This window comes from Silurus meridionalis, chromosome 13 (genome assembly GCF_014805685.1).
Source record: "Silurus meridionalis isolate SWU-2019-XX chromosome 13, ASM1480568v1, whole genome shotgun sequence".
NCBI classification, from domain to species: Eukaryota; Metazoa; Chordata; class Actinopteri; order Siluriformes; family Siluridae; genus Silurus; species Silurus meridionalis.
The window spans coordinates 11,888,881-11,916,286 of record NC_060896.1 but is presented as its reverse complement, the minus strand read 5'-3'; the positions used below and the strand labels follow the sequence as shown (position 1 = coordinate 11,916,286).

General features: G+C 38.3%; 2 protein-coding genes and 1 long non-coding RNA gene across 6 annotated transcripts; 2 read left to right on the top strand and 1 right to left on the bottom strand.

Annotated features, from left to right (window-relative positions):
- Positions 1 to 345: 345 nt before the first annotated feature.
- Positions 346 to 23,841, top strand: zc3h18 (zinc finger CCCH-type containing 18). Of its 2 annotated transcripts, none has more exons than XM_046864111.1 (19): positions 346 to 531; positions 2,598 to 3,463; positions 5,438 to 5,522; positions 7,283 to 7,437; positions 8,617 to 8,712; positions 9,081 to 9,238; positions 9,806 to 9,835; positions 9,928 to 10,042; positions 10,165 to 10,439; positions 16,836 to 17,021; positions 17,094 to 17,225; positions 17,514 to 17,609; positions 17,864 to 18,091; positions 19,625 to 19,741; positions 19,857 to 20,053; positions 20,543 to 20,742; positions 20,828 to 20,927; positions 21,180 to 21,273; positions 22,804 to 23,841. In XM_046864111.1, exons 2-19 carry the CDS (start codon positions 2,609 to 2,611, stop codon positions 22,994 to 22,996), a joined length of 3,312 nt encoding a protein of 1,103 aa, XP_046720067.1. In that variant the 5' UTR covers positions 346 to 531; positions 2,598 to 2,608; the 3' UTR covers positions 22,997 to 23,841. The 2 variants fall into 2 exon arrangements, with proteins under 2 accessions (XP_046720067.1, XP_046720066.1); XM_046864110.1 differs by having other exon boundaries at positions 346 to 976.
- Positions 23,842 to 23,988: 147 nt separating this feature from the next.
- On the top strand, positions 23,989 to 27,310 carry il17c (interleukin 17c). Of its 3 annotated transcripts, XM_046864115.1 has the most exons (3): positions 23,989 to 25,135; positions 25,291 to 25,532; positions 26,653 to 27,310. In XM_046864115.1, the coding sequence occupies exons 1-3, from the start codon at positions 25,130 to 25,132 to the stop codon at positions 26,882 to 26,884; spliced, it is 480 nt and encodes a 159-aa protein (XP_046720071.1). In that variant the 5' UTR covers positions 23,989 to 25,129; the 3' UTR covers positions 26,885 to 27,310. The 3 variants fall into 3 exon arrangements, 2 of the variants coding, with proteins under 2 accessions (XP_046720071.1, XP_046720070.1); XM_046864114.1 differs by lacking the exon at positions 23,989 to 25,135 and having other exon boundaries at positions 25,142 to 25,532; XR_006927638.1 differs by lacking the exons at positions 23,989 to 25,135; positions 25,291 to 25,532 and adding an exon at positions 26,241 to 26,360 and having other exon boundaries at positions 26,653 to 26,792.
- Positions 25,170 to 26,298, bottom strand: LOC124395543. The gene is made up of 2 exons (XR_006927639.1): positions 26,180 to 26,298; positions 25,170 to 25,583 (listed from the first exon to the last, which is right to left on the bottom strand). It is a non-coding gene; the product is annotated as an uncharacterized LOC124395543 (long non-coding RNA).
- Positions 27,311 to 27,406: the final 96 nt, after the last annotated feature.

Genomic DNA, 27,406 nt, shown 5'->3' with positions numbered 1-27,406 from the left:
AAAATCATTACATCGTGTTTAAAGCAGTGTTTATTTTTTTTAGGAGATAGGACATCCCATTGGGAAATGAAAGGGTTTAGAAGTATGGTTGTATACAAACGAGAAAAAAAAAGAAATTAATGAAGCAATTGCAATCGCGCCCCCTGGTGGCAAATGTTTCAAAATGCTTGTCTTTTTCAAACCCTGCAAATGATCAATAGGTTCGTCTGTTGGTTCCAAATAAAAAATCACAAACAATTTGTTAGAAATATATTGACAAATCAGACACTAAACACGTCATTATAAACACAGTTTGTAAACATTTTGCGGTTCGCTCCAAGCCTCGTGTCGAGTCTTGATGACGTCATAGTGATGGCCGCTCTCACGGTACTGTGCAGGGTTTGTGCGCTTCTCCGCTAAAAGAAACAGTTTTCTTTTTTTTTTTTTGGTAGAAAATCGTCCAAGAGCTCGTTTAGATTTCAACACTGAGGGGGAGAGACCGGGTAACTCCCAACACCGAGACTGTGTCTCCAAGACGCTGTGGTTTGAAAGGTGACCGAATGTGTTTTAAAGCGTTCTTAGGGTTTTTTTCTATTTTATTTTGCTGAAAGTGCGTTGTATTGTTGTGGGTAAATGGAGCCGACCCGCGGTTTGGGATCAGAGAAGTTCCATCTCCCGCGGCCCACAAAGACTTAAACTCCGCCATAATCACGTCAAAGCGTCTCTTCGGTTATTTAATGAGTGTAGTTCGAAGTCCGGTCGTTTTCGCCTTTATGTCCATGTTGTCCGTAATAAAGTGCGGGGCCGCGTTCGGGCCTGCTCCTCCTGCTGCTGCTGCTGCTGCGGGCTAGCCAGCTAAGCTACTTCACCGCCCAGAGAATCGACAGACGGCTCCTCATTGGCAAATAAGCTAGCTAAACTAGCCAGCTAGTCGGCTAGCTCGAAAATTTGACGTATTCGTCGTCCATCTCATGTCACTTGCCATAAATCCTAGCAGGTAACCTCATTCCAAATGATTGCTACCATTATCTCTGTTTTGCAACAAAAAGAAGTTATGCATTATGTGAAGGTTCTGGATGCGAATAGGTCGTTAGCTGCCTTGTTCGCTAACAAGCTAACGGGTTTGTCAACTGTAATTTATCAGAGATATTGATAATGTAAAAAAAAAAAAACAATTCCAAACTATTTTTGATATCTGGGTAAAAGTTTAACTCTTAGGCATATATATATATATATATATATATATATATATATATATATATATACATACATACACACACACACACACACACACAGTGTCGCTACTTCTTCGTCTTGACACAAAAGAAAAATGTCAACCTAGTTTTCATAGAGGATTTTTTGCTCTTTGCTTGTTGCAACGCAATCATGTGAACTCGAAGACGAATACAGACGAATTTTTTTTGTGTGACACCCCTTAAAAATAATTTTCAACTCGGTTTATTCTAAACATCTAGCAATCTGACTGCTAGCATACGTCAACATTTCACCCTCAAACACATTATTTTTGTATACAAGTTTTTAATAATGCTTGTGCTGTTGTGTGGGTGCAGTAAGTCCTGTGAGAACCTAGAACTTGTATGCTGTGCTGTCATCTCATGAGGATGAAGATAGAGCAGTTATAATGGTGTTTAAATGTCAGTATTTGCTTTTGGTCCAAAAACTGCCCCCCAGCCAAAATCTTTATCCAAAAGTACAGTCCCTGGTACAGCCAGACTTCTACTGCAGGGCAAAACCTCAACTGCTCAATATATAAATTAGATAAACAACAGTCGCTTTGCTTAAGGGCATCTGCCAAATACCATAAATGTAAATGAGTTGATTCGGCTAGTTACTGATGAGTGTACGAGGTCAAAGTTTTGGAACTGATCAGTTTTAGCAGAGTGTACAGATGAGAAGGTGAGAGAGATGGACAGACTAAAGGAGTGGTTACAATACACTACTCCACTTTTCTTTTTACCGACTTCCATTTATACACACATGAAGACGTGACCAAAAGAAGATCGACACACCGTGGTGTGACCTCTTCATAGAAAAAGTGGAGTAAGCCATGATTATAGCAGTGTTGCACCATCTTATTTTGGTGTTGCTGTATACCGGAACAGATGGTATGTTTTAACATCGGAGCATGATGCATCTGGTTGCCGCCCATATTTGCGCCAAGGATCAGCAGAAAATTTGCATGCTGAATTTGTAGTGTAACTGTCCTTTAAAGGAGTAAAGCCCTGCCGCATTGCTTTCTTTAGGCTGAGATAAAGCATGGGCTAAATCCCACTGACGCAACAGCAGGTGGTCTTATGGCATGTAGGGAAAACCTTAAGTTTAAACAAAGTCAATTTAGCATTTTCTTACAAAATATATCTTGCATCCCAGTGAAGGTTTGTTAATTACAAATGTATTGTGCAAGTCATTCCGGGTGCATTTTCTAGGGTTGATAAACTCCTGTTTGCAGAAATTGGATTTTAAGAATTGATAAACTTGTGTTCTAGGGATATTCCTGAGCACTGTCCAGAAAAAAACTGCCCACAACATACTGAAGGAATGTGTATTGTATGCATGTATTAAACTAATTGAACATATTTAAATAATGTCAATGGCAGGTTGTTTACTGATGGACACCCCTGAGAGCCCCACTCAGTCTCCACAATCTCCAGATGAGGAGGAGAAAGGCTTCTCCGACAGCGAACTTCTGGAGTCGCCGGAGTCGCCTGCAGAGGACAGCAACATGGTCTCCGATAGCGAGTTACTAAATGATGGAGAAGGAGGAGACGCAGACTCAGATTTTGATGATGAAGGGCAGGTTGAGTTGGGTGGTGGAGCTCAAGAGGACATTTCTGACCTGGAAGAAGATGGAATGGATGGAAGTGGAAGGGTCCAACAGCAAGAGAGTGTCATGATGGAATGCAGGCAGCGTGTGAGCCAACTAGCTGAACAGGAAGGAGAGGAAGAGATCCTGGAGACACCCAGATCACCAGACCCTGATTCTCCAGAGCCAGACCTAGATCGCCCATTCACCCCTACTGATGGTGAGCAGGAAGATGGCGTAGAGGTGACCACCAGGTCCAGCTTGAGTCGCCAAGAGCTGGATGAAGATGAGGAGGAGGAGGAAAGACGACGCCGGCGGCTTATGGTAGTCAGCGATCTGAAGCAGGATTCACCCTCTGTGTCTAGAGATTTGGACGAGCACGAGCTTGATTATGATGAGGAAGTGCCAGAGGAGTCTACCACAGCCGCTCCAGAAGAAGAAGACACGGAGAAGGGGCCTGCCACTGAGGATGGGGATGAAGAAGATGAAAAAGTTGAGAAAGAGGTTAAGAGAAAAAAGGAGAGGAATCCGATCTTGCCCCCTGATGCTCAATCTAAACAATCTGAAGAGGCTACAGGCCAAGATAGGGGAAGGAGGGATTCATTTCGTGACAAAAAGAAAGATGAAGATGATGGAGAGATTGATGAAGGAGAAATTGACGTAAGTGTCCTGGCGTTCTATTGATGTATGTTTTTAGAGGTTAATTTAGAACCAAAAAGGTGCTGTGTCTTAGTTAAAGGCTATTTATATCAATTTATTTTTAAATAAGAATTTGTTATGACACTGAAGGTGGTTTTGGGAAAGTGCATCTCACAGAGGAGCCAAAATGCACACCTCAGAAATGGTTTAGACTAATCCATAGCAAATATGTTCCTCTGCTTGGTCACTCTTTGCTTGACTTGCAGGACTGCACATTCACACAACTTTCATAACCTGCACATTCACACAACTGTGTAAGCATTCGGAGTAAGACTTCGTCATCTGTCTGAGCTACTAATACACCAAGTAAAGTTAGATTTCCCAAAGCTAGCTGGTGCTTTTGATTGATATCTGTAGTTCAGCGGGTAGTAGTTAGTTGGCGCCGTCCATAATGAAGAACAATAAGTTGTACAAACGTGTACATTATTGGGCTGCAGCTATCGATTATTTTAGTAATTGTGTATTCTACCAATATAAGAAGTACTTCTCCCTTAATAATAATTACTAAATATAAAAGAGAAAATAAGACGAGTCTCTTAAAATGACCAAGTAAGTTGTTTCCTTTTTCGAAAAACTCTAATTATTTCAGGAATTGCAATTTGTGAGATTAAACCCATTTAGTGTATTTAATTGCGATATTACATCAAAATACAAATATATAAATAAAAATCAAATTCAGATTGCTTCAAAAAAGGTAAACACACTGTATGGTGTTTTCTTTGTTTTAGTTTGATACGATCCCAAACTTAGGAAGCTTTCTGTTGTGTTCTTTGGCCTGAATCGTCTCCTAGCCCCTCGCTGTTTTCTCTCTGTTCCTCCATTCTGCAGCATCTTTTGTGTTTACCTTTCCAGGGGTCTTATTTATAAGCGTGGCGTATGCACAAAGCGAGGCTGAAAATGTGGGACAGCACTTTCCACGCAAAGGTTGTGATTTTATAAGAAAACAAACTTGATGGCAGAAAGTTCACTTCTGTAAGTAAACCCTGAGTACACACAGCATGGAAACAGAACGTGAGATGGGGAATTGGTGACACAAATAGAGCTCACAACCTCTGCATGGAAAGAAACTTTTGGGGCCACTTTCCACGTTTATAAATGAGACCCTTAGAGCCGTCCACAGTTTAGTGGGTGGTGCATCAGTAATAATGGTCTGTGGGGAAACACGGTGCTCCATCTGATGTTAAATGGACTAAATGAAGCGTCAATGCTTTTTTTTGTATTTCAATTAATCGAGTTACATGAGGAGTTAATTAATAACCCAAACATTAAATCTGTTTGTCCTTTTGTGTTATGGCTGCTGACTTGTCAAACCTGAGTACTGATGAAGCACATTGAAATTCCTCTCGCATCAACCACCTTGGTTCTTTTAATTCTTCTTTGATGTGTCTGTGGTGTAAAGATGCCATACACCTTTGTAAAGGACTGCACTAAACAAATACATAACTACTCTTTAAAGTATAAAGTACTCCCACATGTAAATGAAGTCATATACACTCACCAACCACTTTAATAAAAATCTCTATACCTCTGCATGATCCTGCAATTACCTAAGTAGGCCAATCATGTGGGTTACAGATCATGTTTACACTAGACAGCCATTTGTCCTTGATGAATGCTGTACCATAAGGTGAATATGCTGCCATCAGTTAAGAACAGGGAATCGGAGACTACCAAGGTTACTGATTCTGGTGAAACTGGCTAGTTGAAAATAATGTCTGTCTGAGATTCTTGTTTGCATGATATTTCATAAGTATATTTTTTATGATTAACCAAACTTTTTTATTTAAGAATAGATCCAAATAAGGGCCAATGACTGAATTAGCATTAAAAAAAAAAAGAAGAAAGATGCATTACGGTAACTTAGATTCTTTAATCTAGAAATGTTTTAGTATAATTGTATTAAATGTATTTTCTTATTTCTGTGGTCTGTTTCAGGATGATGATCTTGAGGAAGGTGAAGTAAAGGACCCCACAGACAGAAAGATCCGACCCAGACCCATCTGCAGGTTCTTTATGAAAGGTAGGCTCAGAAGTTAATGATTTCAAATATTGTAATTCAGGTAAAATTTGTTGTTTGACTATTTTTGCTACTGGCAACATGTCAATTACATGTGTAAAGTGCTTTGACTGGCAATGAGTTGTGGACAGACACCTAAATATGCCATATGAATGAACAATACACTCTAGCCGGTAAACTCGCACCCAAATCACCATGCCGTTAGTAGGGAATTGCACGTTTCATACAGCTGTAGAAAACTAGGTGCCATGATAGCAGAATGGGCTTATGAGTCGCACAATTACACGCTAACTATGTTCAAACTTCTTACAATTTTAATGCACAGCTTTTGGTTTTCTTTCAGGTGAATGGATGTAAATATTGTTTGTTATAGAGCATTAATTGTATTAAATGATTTAACACTTGAAAAATTAAATCCATATATCAGTATTATAATTATGCAATGTTAATTGTTGCTGTTTAGGGATATATAAACCACACACTAGCTGCCTGATCAACACAAGTCCACCTTGCACTTTAATTACAGCACATTTGCTGTGGCATCATTTCGATAAGCTTGTGCAGTGCCACAATATTTATTTCTATCCAGAGTTGCATTAATTTCTTGCCAAGAGCATGTGTTGATGATGGGAGAGTCCATGTACCGCCTTGTAAAGTCTTTATCCGCATCCCACAAGATTCTCAATGGGGTTTTGAAAAGTGATGTGTTATAATGATGTCTCATGTTTTTTAAACCAATCTTGTCACTGTATTATCATTTTGAAATTTACCTGTTCCATCAGGGAAGAACATCCCCACTCTTGGAAAACCTGGTAGTTTAGTATATTCAGGGTGTGCCCATCACACTGCAACAGAGTAAATCTCATGAATATACCACATGCATTTTTTTTTTCTTCTGATTGTTCCAGAGTCCAAACTTTCTGCTTTTTAGCAAATTAAAGCCTTTTTTTCCCCTGTTAAGCCTTACTGATAAGTGGTTACTGATAAGGCTTACACGGGTGTTTAGTCCCATTTCCCAGCATTTCACTTGTCAATGCTTTTATTTTTACTATAATAAATAGCCATGAGTTCTACTGTTTTTTTTTTTTTAAATGATTAAAGTGATGTTAGATCACGATCATTCCAAAAAAATTCTAATCACATTTCTTCCTTGAAGCTAATGGTTTGCCACTATCTTTCCAGGTTTTTTTTTTTTTTTTTTTTTTTTAAAAGAACAGTTCTTAGCAAAAAATTTTCAATGTTTTTTTTTCCTTGATATAGGGCAATGATTAGGCCCCTCTGAAAAAGTAGCATTTTTTCCCATGAACACAGGAAGTCTTCTGACATGGTTAAGAAATCAGCAGCTACTGCCTGCCTCACTATGGGGTTCAACAAGTCGTTGCTAGCTGTTGCAGTGAATAACATATTAATCGCTTTGGCAATCATTGTAATCAAAGGCACTTGTGTAATTAATTCCGCTTTGGTCACCCCCTTCTCACTCACACAAACACAGGCGTGCACATACAGGGTACAGTGTGTGGTGTTACATCCTTGGTACCGTTCTATTAGCATTTGTGCTAAAGCTAAAAATACCACTGTACAATGGGGCACAAGAGGGCGCTATTGTGCAGCGATTGCTGAAATGCAGCTGAGAAGCATTTCACTGTTCATTTTGCATTGGGTCATGACATTTTCAATAAAGATACACCTTTTTAAATTGTGTGTACATTTTAAGCATTGCAAACATTTCGATGAAATTGTCAAATTTGTGTGTTGTCTGGTAGGTAACTGCACTTGGGGAATGATCTGTAGGTTCATTCACCCAGGAGTCAACGACAAAGGCAACTACTCCCTCATTGCCAAGCCAGATCCTTTCTCTCCAAATGGAGCTCCTCCTGGAGGCGGAGGCCCTCTTCCACTTATGCCCTCCAACCCCTGGGTAAGAGAATTCCAGTTACTTCCACCACACGTTAAGTCCAGGCATTGGGTGTGTTTATGTACGCACTGATTGTGTCGTCATTAATAATAATTACTAATAATAATACCAAGGAAATCAAGAGAGTCATACCAAAGTGTCATGGAGGCACGCTTTGTAGTCTGTATTTCCTCAATCGTTTTAAATATCTTTCAATGTCAAATAGTTTTTTTTTTTTTTTTTTTGAAGCTATGTAGGCTAAGCCTTCAATTAGCGCAACAACTAATTACCATATTCACAATGTAGTTTACCCAAGTTCGCTCTCTATTGTTGTGGAATGATAAGCATCTATAATCTTTTTCCTTCCTCCTCACACTGCTTTAAGGTAATAAAATTCAGTGTTCAGTGCAAACAAATAAAAATGTTAGATCCTGTTTTACAGCGTAAATTCCTCAGGCAGTTAATAAAAATAATAAGTGAAAACCACTTTAGTTTGTTTGTGTGCATTCTTGACAATAAGGTAACTGTATCTGATTGAGAGCATGTCAGTGTATTGCCATTACTGGCTATAAAGAAAACACACAGAGTACACCTGTATTTGCATTCTGAATGTAGCGTTTTTGTTTGGGGTGCATAGCAGCACAATTGTTTTTCATTGGACACAGAGATAGATTATCCATCTCCTAATGCGGTTAGACTAATTATATGATCGATTGTAGAGGACTTTTATTGCAAGTTGATTATTGAAAAATTGTGTTGAGGTGTTTCATACGTTTAGAGCATTTGTCAGACGCCCTTGAGGGTGCCTTTTTGTTGCTGGGGTTTAGATTCCAATGTCCTAACCACTAAGCTACCACATTCTAATTCCATTTACAAATGTGTAAAACATTAAAGCTTGAAAAACTCTGAAAAAAGAAAAAAAGTTTCTCTTTGTTTTAAAATATTTTATTATATACAGCAGTATTTATTATACACAGCCACGCCCCTATCAGCTTTTCATGGTGCCGCAAAAGTTAGAAACGTAGAAATAAATATACAAACTCTAAACCAAATCTAATTGTTGCTTTGTGAATACATATAATTGGTATTTGATGAATTTCATTCATTTATATATTTTATAAATGAATGAAATACATTTATGTATACAGTATGTGAAAATGGACTTTAAATGTGTGGGTCTCTGTACCTTATGTTCCTCTATAGACCGCTCCTCCTGTAGAGGAGTTGCCTCCTCCACCCCTACCCCTGGAGCCTCCAGTGGAGAGTGCTTGGGAAAGAGGTCTCCGACATGCCAAAGAGGTATATACTAATCTTGTGAAAACCCTTATCGGTCAGCTGTCCTAAAGGGAATTTTAGATATTGTAGTGATCACCTGTTTATGCATGATAATGGCTGGACTTTCTAACTATTCAGATTAGCAGCCATATAGTTTGTGCAGTGATTTTAGGTTTTTTCCCATCTAGCTATTTTTGAGATATAATTTAAAAATTAGTATTGTTTGTGTATTTTGCGTTTATACCAGTAATAGTAACAACTATAGCTTTCATACTGTAAGCAGTACATCTACTTTTTTATATAATTAATGTTGAGTAGCAAGTAAATTATGGAATTGTTTTTATTATGAGACATGGTGGGGGGGTGCTGATGTAACATCTTGGTTGCCTCAGGTATTAAAGAAAGCCACAATACGCAAAGAACAGGAGCCTGACTTTGAGGAAAAACGCTTCAATGTTACCATTGGTGAAGATGAATGGGAATTTGACAAAGAAAACGACTTCTTCAGGGAACGAGGCTATCGCATTACAAGGGAAATCAGAGACCCTAGGTATGAAACCTCAAAGTTTGGTCTGCATCAACAAATCTCACTTAGCTAGTCTTATTGATTTTTTTAAACATCTTATTTCAATTCTACATATTAGCTTTGAGTAAAAAATTAACCACTTAACAAATATTTAACCCTTGGAATGGGATTTTTACCCTGGGATTTTTAACTGAGATCACCAGGGTCTTGCAACACCAATTCTTTTAAAGCACCTATTTCTCTTAACTAAAAAAAAATGAATAAAATATCATACTTTATCCATCATACTTTAAACTATAATTTAAGAGCTCATCTTGAATTGTCTGGTTTAGTAGAAGGCTGTTGTCTAGTCTGTTACCTTAAAGCTTTTTGTAAGGTGCTTTGGATTGACTATACAGACCCGTTAAATGCTCAAATGTATCACCTGGTTGCTTTGGAGTTGAGCATCATAACCCAGTCAGATATTTGCAATGTTTGTATGAAGGGTGCGCAGTGGTGTGTAATTTTTGGTTACATAACATACCGTAACATGTTCTCAAATGCTGTGAATGATTTTCCATTTCTTATTTTTTTTCCTTTTTCACATTGCAGTGAAGTAGAATTCAGAGACCCGGTATATGGGTAAGCATTTTGTTGTTGATTCCAAACTATTATTGCCACTTCTTCAGTGGTGTCACTGCAACTTTGAGCTCTGTGTTACCTCTACATTACAGCGACCCATATGGCGATCCATATTATGACTATGAAATGGAGGCTCTGTGGAGAGGTGGCCAGTACGAGAACTTCAGAGTGCAGTACACAGAGACACCTCTGCCATACCACTTCACCGTAAGTTTATACATACACAGGAAAGTGGACGACAGAAAACAAAGGCACAAACAGGTCTAAGATACAAGTGTGTAAACTTATGCTATTTGAGTATAAGCATTAAATAACTGGCTCTATTTCAGGATCGAGAGAGAGATCCCCGTGAGCGGCACAGAGAGAGGGAGCGTGAGCGGGATAACCGTGAGCGAGAGCGCAGGCAGAGGGAGCGCGAGAGGGAACGAGAGCGGGAGCGTGAAAAAGAGCGGTTGCGCAGGAAGGAAGAGTGGGAGCGAGACCGCCTGAAACGAGACGAGAAAGACGGAAAACCAAGAGAGCGTCCATTAAGAGAACCACGTGAGAAGAAAGAAGAAAAGGATAAGCCTCTTAAACCACGCTCACCTATTAGTATGCCACCCAGGTAAGATCCATTTCTCAGTTTTCACACTGTGTTTCTATCCCTGTTTTACATTCAGAATGCCAAAAGAAAGCTTGAACCTGCACTAAAGGCTGTTTGGAACTGTTGCTTTTTATGGGCTGATTTGAAATCTAGTACCCTCCATGGTAGTAAAAAAAAAAAAGGCATTTTATTTTTGGTGTAAAATTTCATGAGGTGTTTGTCTGTAACGCTTATGTGAGACGTTAGGTCATGTTGTTTAAATCAAACCGTTTTCATGTCAAATTTAAGATTAATGCTTTTACAAGGCATTGTAAATAGGTGATTGTAGATATTGTGAGAAAGGAGATGCTCTCTTTTCCTTTATTTTGTTTTATTTTTTTTAATACACCTTGCCAGGGATAATACGCAGGAAGTGTCTTGAAGCCTTCTCCGAATTGGCACCTACCGATTGTGTGTGTGTGCATACAATTTATACAATATTTATTTACAGTTCTGTATACTCTGTCTCAACCCACTGAGGTCCCCCCCTTTTTTTTTTTTTTTTTTTTTTTTGGGCTTGTCAATAAGCATAACGCAAACCAGGGACACACCACGTTTCCGCAGTTTCCACAATAACCACATAGTATTACAAATAGAAATGTTACTCACATAAAAACACGAGCTATGTCATGAGGTCAAAAAAGTCGTGTAATTTAAAGTGTTTCCATAGAGAACTTGGTTGTAGTGTGTCATACTTTGGCATTTCCTTTTTAAAAAAACTAATCTTAAGAGAAGTGGCAAAAGCATGTGACACAGCATGCTTCATAACATTCCCATTAATATGTGATGAAATTTGTTGCCAACTAATTTTGCCATTGATTTTTATTGATTAATTGTTGAAACCCTAATAAGATAAATGTAACGGTGTTTATTTAATTTATTGAAACAATTTTTTTTTTTAATCCCAGGATGTCTTTGTTGACAAAACTGTTCTAGTCGACTAATCTGGAATGCTTGCTGTTTGTTTGATAGAGAGTAGTTTCAATGCACTAGGAAGAAATTGTAGTATATGATGATGCAATATGCAAAAGACAAGTGAAACGGTTTCATCCTAAATGTGACTCAACTCTCTGTGCGTGTGTGCGCGCACTTATACACAAGTGCATGCATGAAGTTGATTAACCCATTTTTGTTTGCTCCTTCCATAGTGAGGTCATTTTGAATCCTGTATTTTTATACCACAAAAATAAAGAAGTTACAGTTTCCTCTCAGGTGTGTGTACAGGTCTGCTAATGTAGCAGAAACAACAAGAACTAAAAAATTTTTTTAATTCTTTCAGCAGACAAAAATTATAATGACAAAGAAAGAAATTTCTTAACATGAAAAAGGTCTTGGCTTGGCCTCTAAACGAAGACCTACACAATATTAGACAGGTGGTTTTAATGTTATGGCTGATCAGTGTGAGTGAGCATGCTACACAAAATAATCATTAAAAGTAATCATTAAACAGCAAGGAAATTAAAAGACTGGCATCAATGCCTAAAGCACACTGTAAACCCACTGTAAATTTTTACATACCATAGCTTTCGGGTATATTTTTAGTCTGGCCACACATATGTGTGTGTGTGTGTGTGTGTGTGTGTGTGTGTGTGTGTGTGTGTGTATATACAGTACAGACCAAAAGTTTGGACACACCTTCTCATTCAAAGAGATTTCTTCATTTTCATGACTATGAAAATTGTAGATTCACACTGAAGGCATCAAAACTATGAATTAACACATGGAATTATATACATAACAAAAAAGTGTGAAACAACTGAAAATGTCATATTGTAGGTTCTTCAAAGTAGCCACCTTTTGCTTTGATTACTGCTTTGCACACTCTTGGCATTCTCTTGATGAGCTTCAAGAGGTAGTCACCTGAAATGGTCTTCCAACGGTCTTGAAGGAGTTCCCAGAGATGCTTAGCACTTGTTGGCCCTTTTGCCTTCACTCTGCGGTCCAGCTCACCCCTAAACCATCTCGATTGGGTTCAGGTCCGGTGACTGTGGAGGCCAGGTCATCTGACGCAGCACCCCATCACTCTCCTTCTAGGTCAAATAACCCTTACACAGCCTGGAGGTGTGTTTGGGGTTATTGTCCTGTTAAAAAATAAATGATGGTCCAACTAAATGCAAACCGGATGGAATAGCATGCCGCTGCAAAATGCTGTGGTAGCCATGCTGGTTCAGTATGCCTTCAATTTTGAATAAATCCCCAACAGTGTCACCAGCAAAGCACCCCCACACCATCACACCTCCTCCTCCATGCTTCACGGTGGGAACCAGGCATATAGAGTCCATCCGTTCACCTTTTCTGCGTCGCACAAAGACACGGTGGTTGGAACCAAAGATCTCAAATTTGGACTCATCAGACCAAAGCAAAGATTTCCACTGGTCTAATGTCCATTCCTTGTGTTCTTTAGCCCTAACAAGTCTCTTCTGCTTGTTGCCTTTCTTTAGCAGTGGTTTCCTAGCAGATATTCTACCATGAAGTCCTGATTCACACAGTCTCCTCTTAACAGTTGTTGTAGAGATGTGTCTGCTGCTAGAACTCTGTGTGCCATTGACCTGGTCTCTAATCTGAGCTGCTGTTAACCTGCGATTTCTGAGGCTGGTGACTCGGATGAACTTATCCTCCGCAGCAGAGGTGACTCTTGGTCTTCCTTTCCTGGGGCGGTCCGCATGTGAGCCAGTTTCTTTGTAGCGCTTGATGGTTTTTGTGACTGCACTTGGGGACACTTTCAAAGTTTTCCCAATTTTTTGGACTGACTGACCTTCATTTCTTAAAGTAATGATGGCCACTCGTTTTTCTGTACTTAGCTGCTTTTTTCTTGCCATAATACAAATTCTAACAGTCTATTCAGTAGGATTATCTTATTGTGTATCCACCTGACTTCTGCGCAACACAACTGATTGTCCCGACCCCATTTATAAGGCAAGAAATCACACTTATTAAACCTGACATGTCACACCTGTGAAGTGAAGACCATTTCACCTCTTGAAGCTCATCAAGAGAATGCCAAGAGTGTGCAAAGCAGTAATCAAAGCAAAAGGTGGCTACTTTGAAGAACCTAAAATATGACATATTTTCAGTTGTTTCACACTTTTTTGTTATGTATATAATTCCACGTGTTAATTCATAGTTTTGATGCCTTCAGTGTGAATCTACAATTTTCATAGTCATGAAAATAAAGAAAACTCTTCGAATGAGAAGGTGTGTCCAAACATTTGGTCTGTACTGTATGTGTGTGTGTGTGTGTGTGTGTGTGTGTGTATATATATATATATATATATATATATATATATATATATATGATTTCCTGGTTTGTTCCCCCATGTTGTCTTAAGTTGTTTTCTACTGACTGTTGAAATCAACAGCATCTTGCAATTCTGTATTCAACCTTGTGGTTATAAATGTTTCTTTACTTCCTTACCTGAATTTCATCACTAGACAGCATCACAGAGGTGTAGTTAGAGATGTTGTTGTCATTAAAGGAGGTTTCCTGGCTTTTGTTGGTTTGAGTAATTCATATGTGGCAATAAGCCCAGGTGAAATAAGGGAGTGGAAAGGAAGTGACAGCTTTGCTGCTATGTTTTTAATGAATGTGTTCGGAGATACCATATGAGTTCTACCTGGAAGTTCCCAATGTGTCGCCAGTTACCATTTTGGGTCAGTGCCTATTATCTGTAACCTGCCACAGTTCACAAGTTTCCAGTAACACAAACAAACAGGTGAAATTGACCCAAGTACATTGTAATATGTAGCATTTAATAAATTATTTTAGTATTGAATAAACTGTGGAAATTTAGTTTGTTCCTCTGAGTTCACAAGGTACCTATAATTCCTTTATGAGGTGTGCAAAGTGTGGAAAAATCCATAGACGCCTCTTGGTTTATTTTTTGTTTGGTTTTCCAAGTCGCATGTCAGAGGTTGTGTTCTGACCTTTATTTGAATGCAGCATTAATACAATTGTGTTATTTTCCTTTAGATTTGCACATCCAATAAGAGTCTGTTATTTGATAATTAGGGGTGTTATGTTTGGAAAATCTGTGGCCAGACTAAAAATATACCCGAAAGCTATGGTATGTAAAAATTGACAGTGGGTTTACAGTGTGCTTTAGGCATTGATGCCAGTCTTTTAATTTCCTTGCTGTTTAATGATTACTTAGAATTATTTTGTGTAGCATGCTCACTCACACTGATCAGCCATAACATTAAAACCACTTGTCTAATATTGTGTAGGTCTTCGTTTAGAGGCCAAGCCAAGACCTTTTTCATGTTAAGAAATTTCTTTCTTTGTCATTATTATTTTTGCCTGCTGAAAGAATTAAAAAAATATTTTTAGTTCTTGTTGTTTCTGCTACAATAGATCTTCTGTAGGATTGAGCCAGACAGACTAGTCTTTGCCAGTTTCAGTCACTGAGCTGGTTTTATTGTTCTAGCTGTTTGGTACACTCAATACTCAACATAGTTTTCTGAGTGTAGCATTCATCTGCACCCTGCCCTGTCTCTCTCTTGCTGTTTCACACAGTGAGCCTAATTTAACCCTACGCCACTATATACTGGGGGGTGGAATGTCGAGTCTGCTGATGATGCAATGATAAAAACATAAGCGACTTGGTGTTTTCCCATTTTCATATATATATTTTTTTCTTCCTAAAAAAGTATGTTGCATTAGGTGTTTATAAACGCACACTAAGGTTTCGTATAATAATTATAATAAATAATTAAGCCATAAAAATACATTTGTACTATTTGCCTTTTTTTTTTTTTTTTATTTATTTTTTAAAGAAAAAAGTTAATATATCCTCTTCACTGTCTGTTTTGTTCGTTTTTGTGTTTGTATTGCAATCTTTGTCAATGTGCTTTTTGGAAATTCGCTTCCTCACAAAAGAGGACACTGGTTCAATAGAAACATGACCCACCAGCACCAAAACTTGCATAATGAGAAATTCCTTTTTAGTTCTAAAAATAGCTCTTTTTTATGCTTCTATTTTTAGCAACAGTGTGGTGCCCTTTTTATGATTACTCGATCTTGCATCACACAAAAGGAATTTCTCCCAGGTGAGGGACTGCAGACTTGAATATACTCTGACACCTTAGCTAAAAACAAAGTGGAAATTCCTGCATTTCTTTTTATTACTAGTAAGATTAGGAAACAACTGCTTAAAATTCTTTAAAATGCTTTCATTGGCAAGAGGTTTTAAGGTATGTGTTGTGTTAAGAAAACAGGAAATATTTTTGCAGTCTGAAGCATTTTTTTTGTATTATTATTTTAAGAAAGAAAAGCACCTTTTGCTTTTATAAGGGGAAAAGTCTCACATTACCTTTTCCTTTAACATCGACTTCCCCCCTAATTATAAGTGCACTGTCAATTTTTGGGCAGATAAAACCTACAGACCATCCTGCACCTTCACAACTTTTTCTTTGTTGTTGATGCCCTCATTGTAGTCACTTGAGTGAGCAAAGATATAATTGTATTACAGAACGGAATCCTGGTTCAATCCTGGCACTGACGAGCATGTCTCAAATGTCCCATGCATTCATATATGGTCATGACAGTTAGCATCCATTTGTAATATGTTTGTCATATCTACATTACTAATAAATGACATGACCGAAATGGCATGTGGAATAGTGTTGTAACATCAGACGTTCATACCTTTCACCCCAATGACACATTGTTCAAGTGAAATGTTACCAAAGGGGGAAAAAATAAGAATCAGGAAAGGCATGGTTATGTAATCCTATTTGTATTAGTTTTTTCTTGCTAGTTTCTCTATCGGAACTTGTAATGTAACTCCAACCGGATTCTTCCTTATGTTTCCTCATACAAGTATTTAGCAGAATTGTTCAGTTATTACCATATCTTTGCCTGATACAAAGGTTTTTTCTTTTTCTTTTTCAATCAACTGTGACTTTTCCTGTTACTGGTATCTACTAGCAGCAGTGAACTTGATACATTCCTTGCATATACATTTTGTGAATGTCGAAAAACCACTTTGACAGTACTGTGTGTGGGGGGAGGGGGTCAGTCGCGTGCTTGCTGCAACGGAATGATAATTAATTAAAAAAATTAAATACTGGAAGATGGTACACACGTCTGGAAATGTGAGCTTGGCTTGTGTTATTTGTAAAGTAGGGCTCTTTGTCAGGTAACACGTGCACCATCCTGATTTAGCACTTTTGTCAGTAACTGTGGAAGTGACCAATTAAAGCCTGGAAGTTGGAAAGTCGGTGTTGTGTTATAGCTGACCATGTTCTCTGACTCCAGCTACCTAAAAAGCTGATATATGAGAATCTCACTGTGCAGTAGTGTATATTTGACTATTCAAAACCATTTTCTTACATTCTTCTTCTTCTTTATTTTATTTTTTTATTTTTTTCCCACAATAGAGGGCCAATGGAATCACAGCCAAAAAAGGAGACTGTGCCCATGGTAAAGCGGCCGGATGAATGGAAAGACCCCTGGCGCAGGTCAAAGTCTCCAAGGCGCAGACCTGGCCTCATGGGATCCCCACCACGTGGACGCAGACGGCATAGGCCGTCTGGCTCATCTGTGTCACTTTCTAACTCATCACGGTAATGTTTGTTATCAATTTAAATTTTGTGTTGTGCATGTAATTGAGTACTGACTGAATGGTATTTCCCCAGGTCATCATCACGGTCTTCTTCATATACGGGATCCGGTTCCTCCCGTTCGAGGTCACGCTCACGGTCTTCATCACTCAGCTCTTTCTCCACTCACTCTTCGCAACATAGCTCTTTTTCAGGCAGCCGAACCAGGCAAGAAACACTCTCTCGCACGCACGCACACACACACACACACACACACACACACACACAAGCCACATTCACCAAATGTACAGTACATAGAGGTTTTTTTTGTCTGTTTTTCAATAGAAAGTGATGCAGGAAATTTCCTTGCCATGATAATAAATACAATTACTTTTCACTAAACAGAGCACAAGGCATGTGTTTAAACCTTTTTGGTAAACCATTATTTTTAATAACTTTTTTCCACCCCACCCCTCCTCCTTTTTTTTTTTTTTTATAATTTTTTTTTTATTGAAGATCAAGATCCTACTCATCATCTGCCTCCCCTACGCCTTCTGCCCAGAGAAATGTAGGCAAGAATAAAACAGAGCAGCCTCCTGGAGTAGTAAAAAGGTACATACAATGTTACCATGCACTTAATGCATTCATACATACCAACTCATTCACACCCTATTACAGTAATTAGTCTGGTACCACCGGGGGAAAAAAACAGTTTTTGTTAACTTGATAGCAAGGTATTTGAATATTTATAAGTTAACAACCTTCTGTATATCAGTAAGCCTAAGTAAAGACTACACTGAGATCTTTTTTTGGAATATGCAGCATCACAAAGCAACATAAACAAAAATTCTGTTCTCGTCCTTAAGCCACCCACTGAAGCCTGGAACGATGCCCCCTCCCCGCAGGGATAAAGGCCCCTCCAAGAAGATGCCCAGTCCCTCAATGCCAGGCAAACCTCTGAAACCCTTAACAGAAGGAGTTAAACCTCCCAGCATTCGTGATGTGGGGAGACCAGCTGCACAAAGAGAACCAGTAAAACCACCCAATGTGAGAGAGGGCCGCAGGAAAGAACGGCTGCCGAATGATCCTCGCAGGTAGTGTGTGTGTGTGTGTGTGTGTGTGTGTGTGTGTGTGTGTGTGTGTGTGTGTGTGTGTGTGTGGAGTGAAAGTGAGAAATGGACAGATCCTTATGAATTAAAACCCCCTTTTAAAACAGCTTTTCATTAAAACATTTGAATACTTGGCAAATTGATCAGAATTGCAAATTGAAAGTGGGAGCACAAAATAATTTTCTTCCTTCCTCTTCTAGTGGGTGGGCAGTGTGTGTGTGTGTGTGTGTGTGTGTGTGTGTGTGTGTGTGTGTGTGTGAACTGTGTGAACTGTGTGATTTATGGACTTATTTGCATGAATCCAGTGTGTCACAATCCGGAGAAGAGAGAGGTCTGTGTATGTTTGTAGGTAGGTGTGTGTTTGTGTGTGTGTGTCTGTGTGTGTGTGGGAGTGTTGCATGTGGAATACCCTGTGTGGGAGTTCTGGGGGAAAATCACATGTCTCTCCTGGCTTTCCAGAGCTCTGGTATAAATGAGCTTTTGTTAACTTTTTGTTGACAAAGTAAATATTATCTGTCATGTAACCTTTAATTGAGACTTCCCTAAGGGAACTCCTGAGTCTCATGCCATGGTGATGACTTTCTTCTTCTCATTTTTTTTTTATTAAAACATTTCCAGTTTATTTATTTATATTTTATCTTCAAACAACTTGATTTTCTCAGATGTCGAGTTGTCAATTATGTGCGTTGTTTTATTAAATCATTAATTATTTAAAAACACATTATATATTAATCAAATTTAAGGCGGTGTAGAGAATATGACTGGGATGATATCATAGTACAAATTACTAATAAAAATGACTAATTTTCTAATAAACATCTGAGTTAAAGATGTTCTGTGATTAAAAGTAGGAAATATTTTGGAAAACATTTAGTATGACATTTTTTAAACATTTAGAGTCTAATGGAACAACATATTTATGTATACCTAACATGTGTATACATAAATATGTATTATAGTGTTATTTATTCACTTAACTATTTATTTATCAGTTGATTTATAGGGACAAGGAAGTTCTTGTATGTTGTTTCCCAGTAGGTAGTTTCACACTTCATATATTGCCTTCCCTGTTCAAAATAGTATAGGCTTCTATTAAATGTAATGTGTGTTTTTTTTTTTTTTTTTTTTTTTCTTTTTCATTGGGCTTCTTCATTTTCTAAAAATATTCCCTGTCATTTTCTGCAAGTAAGAATGATTATCTAAAAGTATGCATGGTTGTATTTACATGATACTTGAGTCCTGGACTATACATAGAACCTGACTATTTAGTATCATGTGACATTCACAGTGTTGTTTGCTCTGATATTAATATGGGCACCTTAAATGATTTTCTTTAATGTTTCATAACATCACTTGAATGTTTTGTACTGTTTTCCACCATCAGGATCACCACTCTTGTGCAACAAATAAGAAAAAGTCTCTCATGTATTTCAATTCAGTTTATATTTGCAGATGAAGCAAATACATGGATTAAATCGAGTTTTTAAAAATTTCATCATCTCTGTCTGTCTCTTACAGGAGGACAATAAGTGGCAGTGTGAGTGGCAGTGGCAGCAGCTACTCAGGCTCCACTTCCAGATCTCGGTCCTCTTCTGCCTCCGTTTCTCGCTCTCGGTCTGGATCCCACAAGTCAAGGTGGAGTCTCCTTAAAACATTGTACATACAGCTTAGCCGCTTTAACCCAGAGTTTCAATGAATAACTTGCTTGTGTGACATGTTTATTGATTTGTCGCATGTGTTCATGGTGCAGGTCTCTCTCAGTGAGCAGCGTATCATCAGTGTCGTCTGCCTCCTCCAGCAGCAGCTCAGTGCGCAGTGCTGATTCTGATGATATGTATGCTGACCTGGCCAGCCCTGTGTCCTCAGCTAGTTCCCATTCACCTACTCCAGGTCATACACGCAAGGAGAGAGGACTCCCACGAGACAGGGAGGCCAATAAAGACAGAGGTAGTGAACTGATTCAGTTGCATTCATTCGATTGTCGTGCTGTTATTCAACACTGATGTGCAGATCCTTGTGCTTTCTTATCTTGTTTTGAATACTCATTTGTCCTCCCATGGTCCTGGGGCCCAATAGGTCTTAATTAATGTGATCATGGTTATGACCGATTCAAGGAAATTTTTCACTTAATGTAAATTTTATATTTCCAAAACTCGTTTGTTAAATTCATATTTTCATCATGCAGTGTAGTAATCTCCAGAAATGTTATCAGGCAGCTAGACAGCATACTGTAGCTGCTTTTTGTTTGAGGTAATCCTAATTGCAGATACTGATCAGTTGTTGAAGTTTTGTTAGTTTCATATCACTGAAACCAATCAGAATTTGTTTGATCTATCATCGCGTTTTTTTTAATTTTTTTTTTATTTTTATTTTTTATTATAAATAATGAGTAGTTCTGCTTGTTGACATGCGTTGCGTTAATTGTGTTCTGTGTAGGAAAACCCACAAAAAAAGATGAAACCTTTAAAGAACAAAGAAAGAGGATTGATCAGTCTGGCATGCCGCCCAAAACTGACTCAGGCATGCCCAGATCTGCACCTGGAAACCGGGGACACCCGATGAATGCGCCACCCGTGGGTCCTGCAGGGGGGGGTTATGGCTCTCATAAGGACATCAAACTGACCTTGCTCAACAAGGTAGCCGCTTAGAATAAAATCTGTGTATCCTTCAATTCAAATAGCAACCTAGTGGCTAACTATTTCTTCTCCATCACATATGTAGCAACAAGCAGACAGAAGCAATAGGAAGAGGTACTTCCCTGCAGACAAAGAGAGACCAACATCTCCTCTCAGCAAAAGAATGGCACTGTCTCCTGATAGAGGTGAGACGTTGCGCCTCCTTCAAGCATAAAGGTTATTGGGTCTAGGAAAAACCAGTGTAGAAATTCAGTCTGTCAAATTGCACTTGACACACACGTGCACAATTAGCATGTTTGTTAATGAGGAATTCCAGAAGGAAATCCTGCCTTGGAGAAGTATCACATTGGTCAGCAGTTTCAGTTCATTTAGTGGGAAGCCACAAACCATCGCACAACAAGGCTTTTGTCTAAATTATCTAAACAAACATTTTACAGATCGAGAGCGAAGACCTGGACGACCACCGCTCTCACCTAGAATGGACCGGCCAAGAGGTCAGGGGCCCCGGCCCATGCCTCCACAGGGAGACAGGTTTGTGCTAATGTTTTTCTTACTGGTTGCATTGGTGCCATTTGTTCTGTACTTAAAATAATAAACTCCTCTCTCTGTGAGCTGATTTGACAGTGCGTTTTAAACAGCTTCACATATCAGCTTCTGGATTTTACAGTCTTGTGTTCTGTTGTACCTCTAACATATGCATTAGGTTTATAAATCAGATGTACAATTCCATCACCATCCCCTGACCCTGCAAATCCCCCAGGTTAAATGGCTTGACTAATTTATCCAAAAGAGCACAGCCCCATGCTAAATGTGGCCATTTTATAAAATTCCAAGTTTCTCATTCTTGACAATTGTTTAACTACAAACCACCAAACTGTGGGTCCCTACTTAATGACGTTACATGAAATAATTCACCAGCCAAAACCATCAGCAAAAAAGGATGCAAGAATAATTTTTCTTCTTCTGAATAATGGTTATATTGCATTCCTACCATTCTTATATGCATTAATTAGGGTTAGGTAAAAATTCGCTGAGTCTCCAGTCTTTTGTTTAGAACAGGAATAATTATTAAAATGGGAAACCCCAGGGATCTGGGTGTGCATGAATAGAGCACACAAACCTAATGACGCACTCTGCATATGGGAGGGAAGTGGTTATCAAAGGCAAAGAAATGTAATACTATGGCCAAAACAGACACCTGTCATGTTCGGTCAACTTCACTTTTTCCTTTAGCGTATATGCTTTGTCACAAAACTGTATGAACTCACATTTTGATGCAAAATGATACTGTGGTGAAAAAAAAAAAGCTTTAACAATTGGATAGGAAACAATTATAAACATGAACCTAAATGTCAGCCGTGTTTATATTTCCTTGTTTCAGAAATAGTTACAGAAGCCTTTATTGAATAGTGCATATGTAATGTGTTTTATTCATTTTGTTATATCTGTTGCCTGCCCTCACACTTCACTCAGTGTTTCAGCCACAGTCATACGAGGTACACCCTTATCGCTTGTGTCTCGTGCAAATTTTGTGTGCATCTCTGACTATCAGCATTATATTAGCATATGCAAGCTTCACCTGCGTCACTGAAAACAATTATACGTTGTGCATCAGTGTACAACTGCGTGTCTCAATTTCACAATTTTAATGTCATATTTATCGTGATGGCATTTTTGCTGCCAAGTTAGCATCGTGTTTGTTTATGTAAGCTTCATTACTGTCGTACGTAACATTTGACCACGCTTGAAAACAGCTCTCGTCACATCCTGGGTTCCTGAAATTTGTGTAGCTCACCGAGATCAAAATTTGTGTAGATCACCAATGTCCAATCAATCAAAAACAGAAGCTGATAGTAAATAAATGATTTAATTGGTGCAAAAAAATTTTTTTATTTTAAAACAAGTGACTGTTTACAGTTGTGTGTTTAACGTTAAATTAAATACTCAGTAAGTATTTAGCAGTGGATATATTTGTGCATATTTATTTAAAAATAAAAAAATAAACCCCTAAATGGCCAGATGTTTCCTCACAACTTCTGATTTTTGCCTTTGTTTCTCAAGGAAGCGTCCCCAGTCCCCGCCACCCAAGTCTTCTGGGAAAGGCCTTACTGTATCTGCCGGTAAAGCTCCAGCCCCTGCCCCAGTCTCGGGCAAACCCAGCAGCACTCTATCCCGCCGGGAGGAGCTGCTGAAGCAGCTAAAGGCCGTGGAAGATGCCATCGCTCGCAAGAGGGCTAAAATCCCAGGGAAATGAGAAGCAGGCCAGAACCTGCAACATCTGGTTTCCAAGCCATCAGTCACTGAGGACCTCTAAAAGTCGTTTTGGAAGTGGATTAAACCGTTCATTGTGTTTAAAATTACAGACATCCAAGTAGCTCTCAAAGAACACCGCTACATCACTCAAACATTTCCCCTCAGCGAGAGGTTGTCTACATTTTATATTAATGTGATATTGTAGTGGAGTGACTGTTCACTCTTATTCTGTTATTGCAAGAAGATGGAAGCTTTACTGTAGTGTCTCTATGCTGAGAAAAAAAAAATGAACTATTGAATTGTTTCTCTCCCGTCGTCTCTCTCCATTTTGCTCAATTATTCATTTTTTTGTTAATAGTTCATATCATGGTCTTTTGATCCAAAATGTAGGTTTTGATCATCAAGAAGAACCGCTTTACTGAGACTGACTTCTTTTATGAACACACCACCTGTCTAGCTTAAGATCTGACCATGAAGAACTCGAGGTCCCCTTGTTTCCATCTTAACTAGTCAGTTGTCTGTTTAGCATTTCCTGACTGTGTTTTGTTTCTGAATGTGTACAAATATTATAAGTCAGTTGAGGAGAAGCCCCTCTTGAAGTGTATGAAACTAGAGAACAAATGATGTGATGTATTGCTTTTATAAGACTGCAATGTTTTTTGTTTTTTTTTTGTTGTTGTTTCTCTAGCTCAAGTTAAAAAAAAAAAAAAAAAAAAAAACTTTTATTTTGTTCCTTATTTTTGATGAGCAAGAGTCTGTCTTTGAGACACTCTGAGATAGGGAAGAATAATATCTTGCTTTTTGTGACAGAAAAAGCTTCTAAATAAACTATTTTGATAAAGAGAATCACCTTATTTGAATGTTTATTTATGTATGCAAATGTATATTTCGGCTAAAAAACAGCGGATGACTACACTTTATCAGCTAACAGTGTTTAAAACCTTGTAGGTCGGTGGTGGGTAAATATTAGTCCTGCAATTAGATTTGATGAGAAATTTAATGAATATTGGTTTCTATTCAGTGAAAGTAAAGCACTGCAGCTTGTAAATGCTAATTAGGAGCTGGGAATGTTGGTACATGTAATATCTACTGGTAGATAATCAAACTATAGATGGGAATCAGTAGCTTAGTAGTGAAAGCGGTTCTCATTGATGAATTTTTGGCTATGTGTAAACTGTTAAAGACTTCTTGATTTGCTATAAATATTTGTGCTTTTCATAGACCCGTTACAGTCACATTGAGGAAGATGAAACTACCAAACGTACCTGGAAATAAATGCAACAGGTCTATTACTTAAATGTAAAGCTGTAAATCATACTTTGGGAATTACTTTGTTTCCCATTAGCATCAGGTAGCAGCAGAAGCACTTGCAGGTACTAAAACTCAAGAGCAATTGAAATAAGTAATACAACCAATGTCGGTAATGAAATGTATTTAGTTGTCAGTTGACGCAGACCTCAAATGTTTCATTGAGACTAGAATTGAAATACAGAACCATACAATAATTTTTATCAAGTCTTATTTATAAATGTAGATTTCGAAAAGTATATCTACCTAGCGATCTCAGAGGCTTTTGATAATGGAATTTATTTATTTTGATTTGTTTTTAAAGCAGCTATAAAAAGCAATAACAATATGAAGTAATAATTCAGCACATGTGATTAAGATGTAAAAAAATGTGCATCATAACAGAAGACGGTCTAGATTAGTAATCTAGACAAATAAGTATCCTTATTTTTCCTTTTTGTTAATTGTTTGGAAACTTTGTATATATTATTCAAAACAGGTTTAATACAAAAAAATCCCAAAGTAAATGTTTTAGAATAGGAAAAGAGTAAAGCAGGGACCAAGAATAAACAAAACTTATATTCTTTCCTGAAAATGCCATTTTGAACAGGCATAGGATGCTATCATTTTAACACTTGCTCTTTAAAAACAAAAAAACTAATAAATGTGTATAAACATACAATGATCATTGCTACAGTATTGTGCGTGAAATATGCAAGGGGATGGGTTTGGTGATTATTTTTTTTCCATTTCCTCATACACTGGATTTTCCCAAGTGAGCAGATATATTGCTCGACTACCTACAGGTCTGGGTCATTTTGATGAGGACTAACAGGACAAACTAAACATGTGGGTGAGTACAGTAAAGTCTACAGTAAAGACTTCAATACAGCATACATTATGTATTTATTATTCAACTTGTATGAACATGGATTTAAGTGGTGGTGTGTTTTTATTTGTATTTTGTTTGTTTATTTGTTTTTCAATCGTGATGTTCTTCTCTCCCAGTCTTATCTGATAGCCGGAGTTTTCATGCTTTTCCTCAAGGATGCTTTGACAGAACAGAAGCTTAGGGGCTGTTTGACTAATGATGAACTCATGCACCAGGAAAAGAAGTTACTGCGGCGGGCAGGCAGACACATCGATCTCAGGGCTGCACCTTCTGTGTCTGCCGCGTCCTGCCAGGATTTCACACACTTGGTCTTCTCATCTGAACTAAAGAACCGATCACTCTCTCCATGGCGATTAAAGTGAGTCTCTTTCCTCAGTTCTCATGACTGCGCATCCTTCCGACTGTTAGACTTAAAGACAAAAATGCAAATTGTGCTTTTAAATCACTTCATCCAGTCCGGAGATAATTTGATGTTTTGCCTTATGGTTCGGCGTGTGTTACGTTCAAGCTGCACATTATTAAAACCGAAAAAGCAAGAAAATGCTGGCAGGGGGGCGTGTACGCATGAAAACATCGCCGGTAGGAAACGCCGGTAGGAACAAAAGGAAACCTTTACCGAGTGTAGAAATCACCGCGTCCACACTTCTCAATCAATTAGACCGATGGTTCTACTGCGACTGGTACTACAGGTAGCATACTTTCATGTTGCAAATATCCACGGCATAAAATACCTCCATCTACAGGAAGCTATCTCGCAAAGTCTATTTCCGCGAACAGGAAATGCCTCCGGCACTAAAAAAAAAATATACGGAGAATTTATGGGCGTACAGAATCGAAGAGCGCATGCGCCAAAACACCTGTACGAGTGCTGCACCTGTCGGCAGGGAAAGCGCTTTGTCAGAGCACCAGCGCGTATAGATTATAGATATAAATCACTTTGTGTTCTGTTTGTTAGTACGAATTTCTAGGATATTTTTTTATCTTCTAAAATCTAGAATTTCTTACATCTGTTTGGAAGCACTGGTTCCTGGTTCTGGCTCAGGGTTAGCAGCACGAAAATACCGAGACAGGTGTGAGTCATTTCCGGGATTTGAGTCGATTCGGAGTCGGTCACTTGGAATAGGATTGAGGAAAACTGTCGAGAAGAACGAGAGAGAGGGAGAAATGTAGACAGATAGAGAGACAGGTGGGTGTTTAGACAGAATGACAAAGATGCGGGGGCTGACGGGAGGGAGGGGGGAGAGAGAGAGGGCGGGAAGGAAGAAAAGAGGAGAGAGGGACAGAGAAGAGGAAGAAGATAGGAAGAAAAAGGGAGACTGAGGGGACTCTTCATGAAGGAAGTCCACTGCAGAAATGAAAACGACAGAAACAACTGACACATCATGTGATTCCGCATGTTTGCTGCATGATGATTAATAATGAGACGGTGTAGGTGTAATACACTGACCTGGTGTTATGTTTGATTTCCTCACTCACAGATTTGAAACCAATAATCATCTGATCCCTTCAGTCTATGAAGTGGCTGAGTGTCTGTGTTCCGGCTGCATCATTAACGGCTCGGAAAACACCGACTACAACTCCGTCCCGGTGATGCGGGAGATGATGTTCCTCAAGAAAGTCTCATGTCCAGCTGATCCGGATAAATACTCTATTAATATCGTGTATAAAACACTTCCGGTCGCCTGCACGTGCGTCGTGCCCAGACAATAACCTCTTGTGGAGGCATTAAAATGTTAACCCGGACCAAAAAATTATGTAGAGACATGTCTCATATACGGTTGTGTTTGTTTTAAAATGCAAATTTGTTTAAATTTGTTGTTTGTGTAAAAAAAAGCACTGCATGCTATGCTTATATTGATAAGCTCCATATAAATTGCAGTTTAGTACATACACTATGTGGTACATACACTACTGTATACATCAATATATACAAATATTGCTTTATTTATGCGATAATTTATTTACTATTTATTTAAATTATTTTACAAGGTTTCACGTTTGTTCTTAAAGCTTTTTTTATTTAATATGTATTATAGAATTTCTTATTTTGTTTCTGGGCATTGTAATGTTTTGAATATGCACATAACGTTTTAATGTATGTAGCGTATTGAATCTAATAAAAATCATACAACCTGACATGAATGTTACACAATATTTTTTTACATATATATTTTAGATATATATAGTGCCATTACTACCAAGATCGGTGGTAGAGGAACAATATATTAAAGT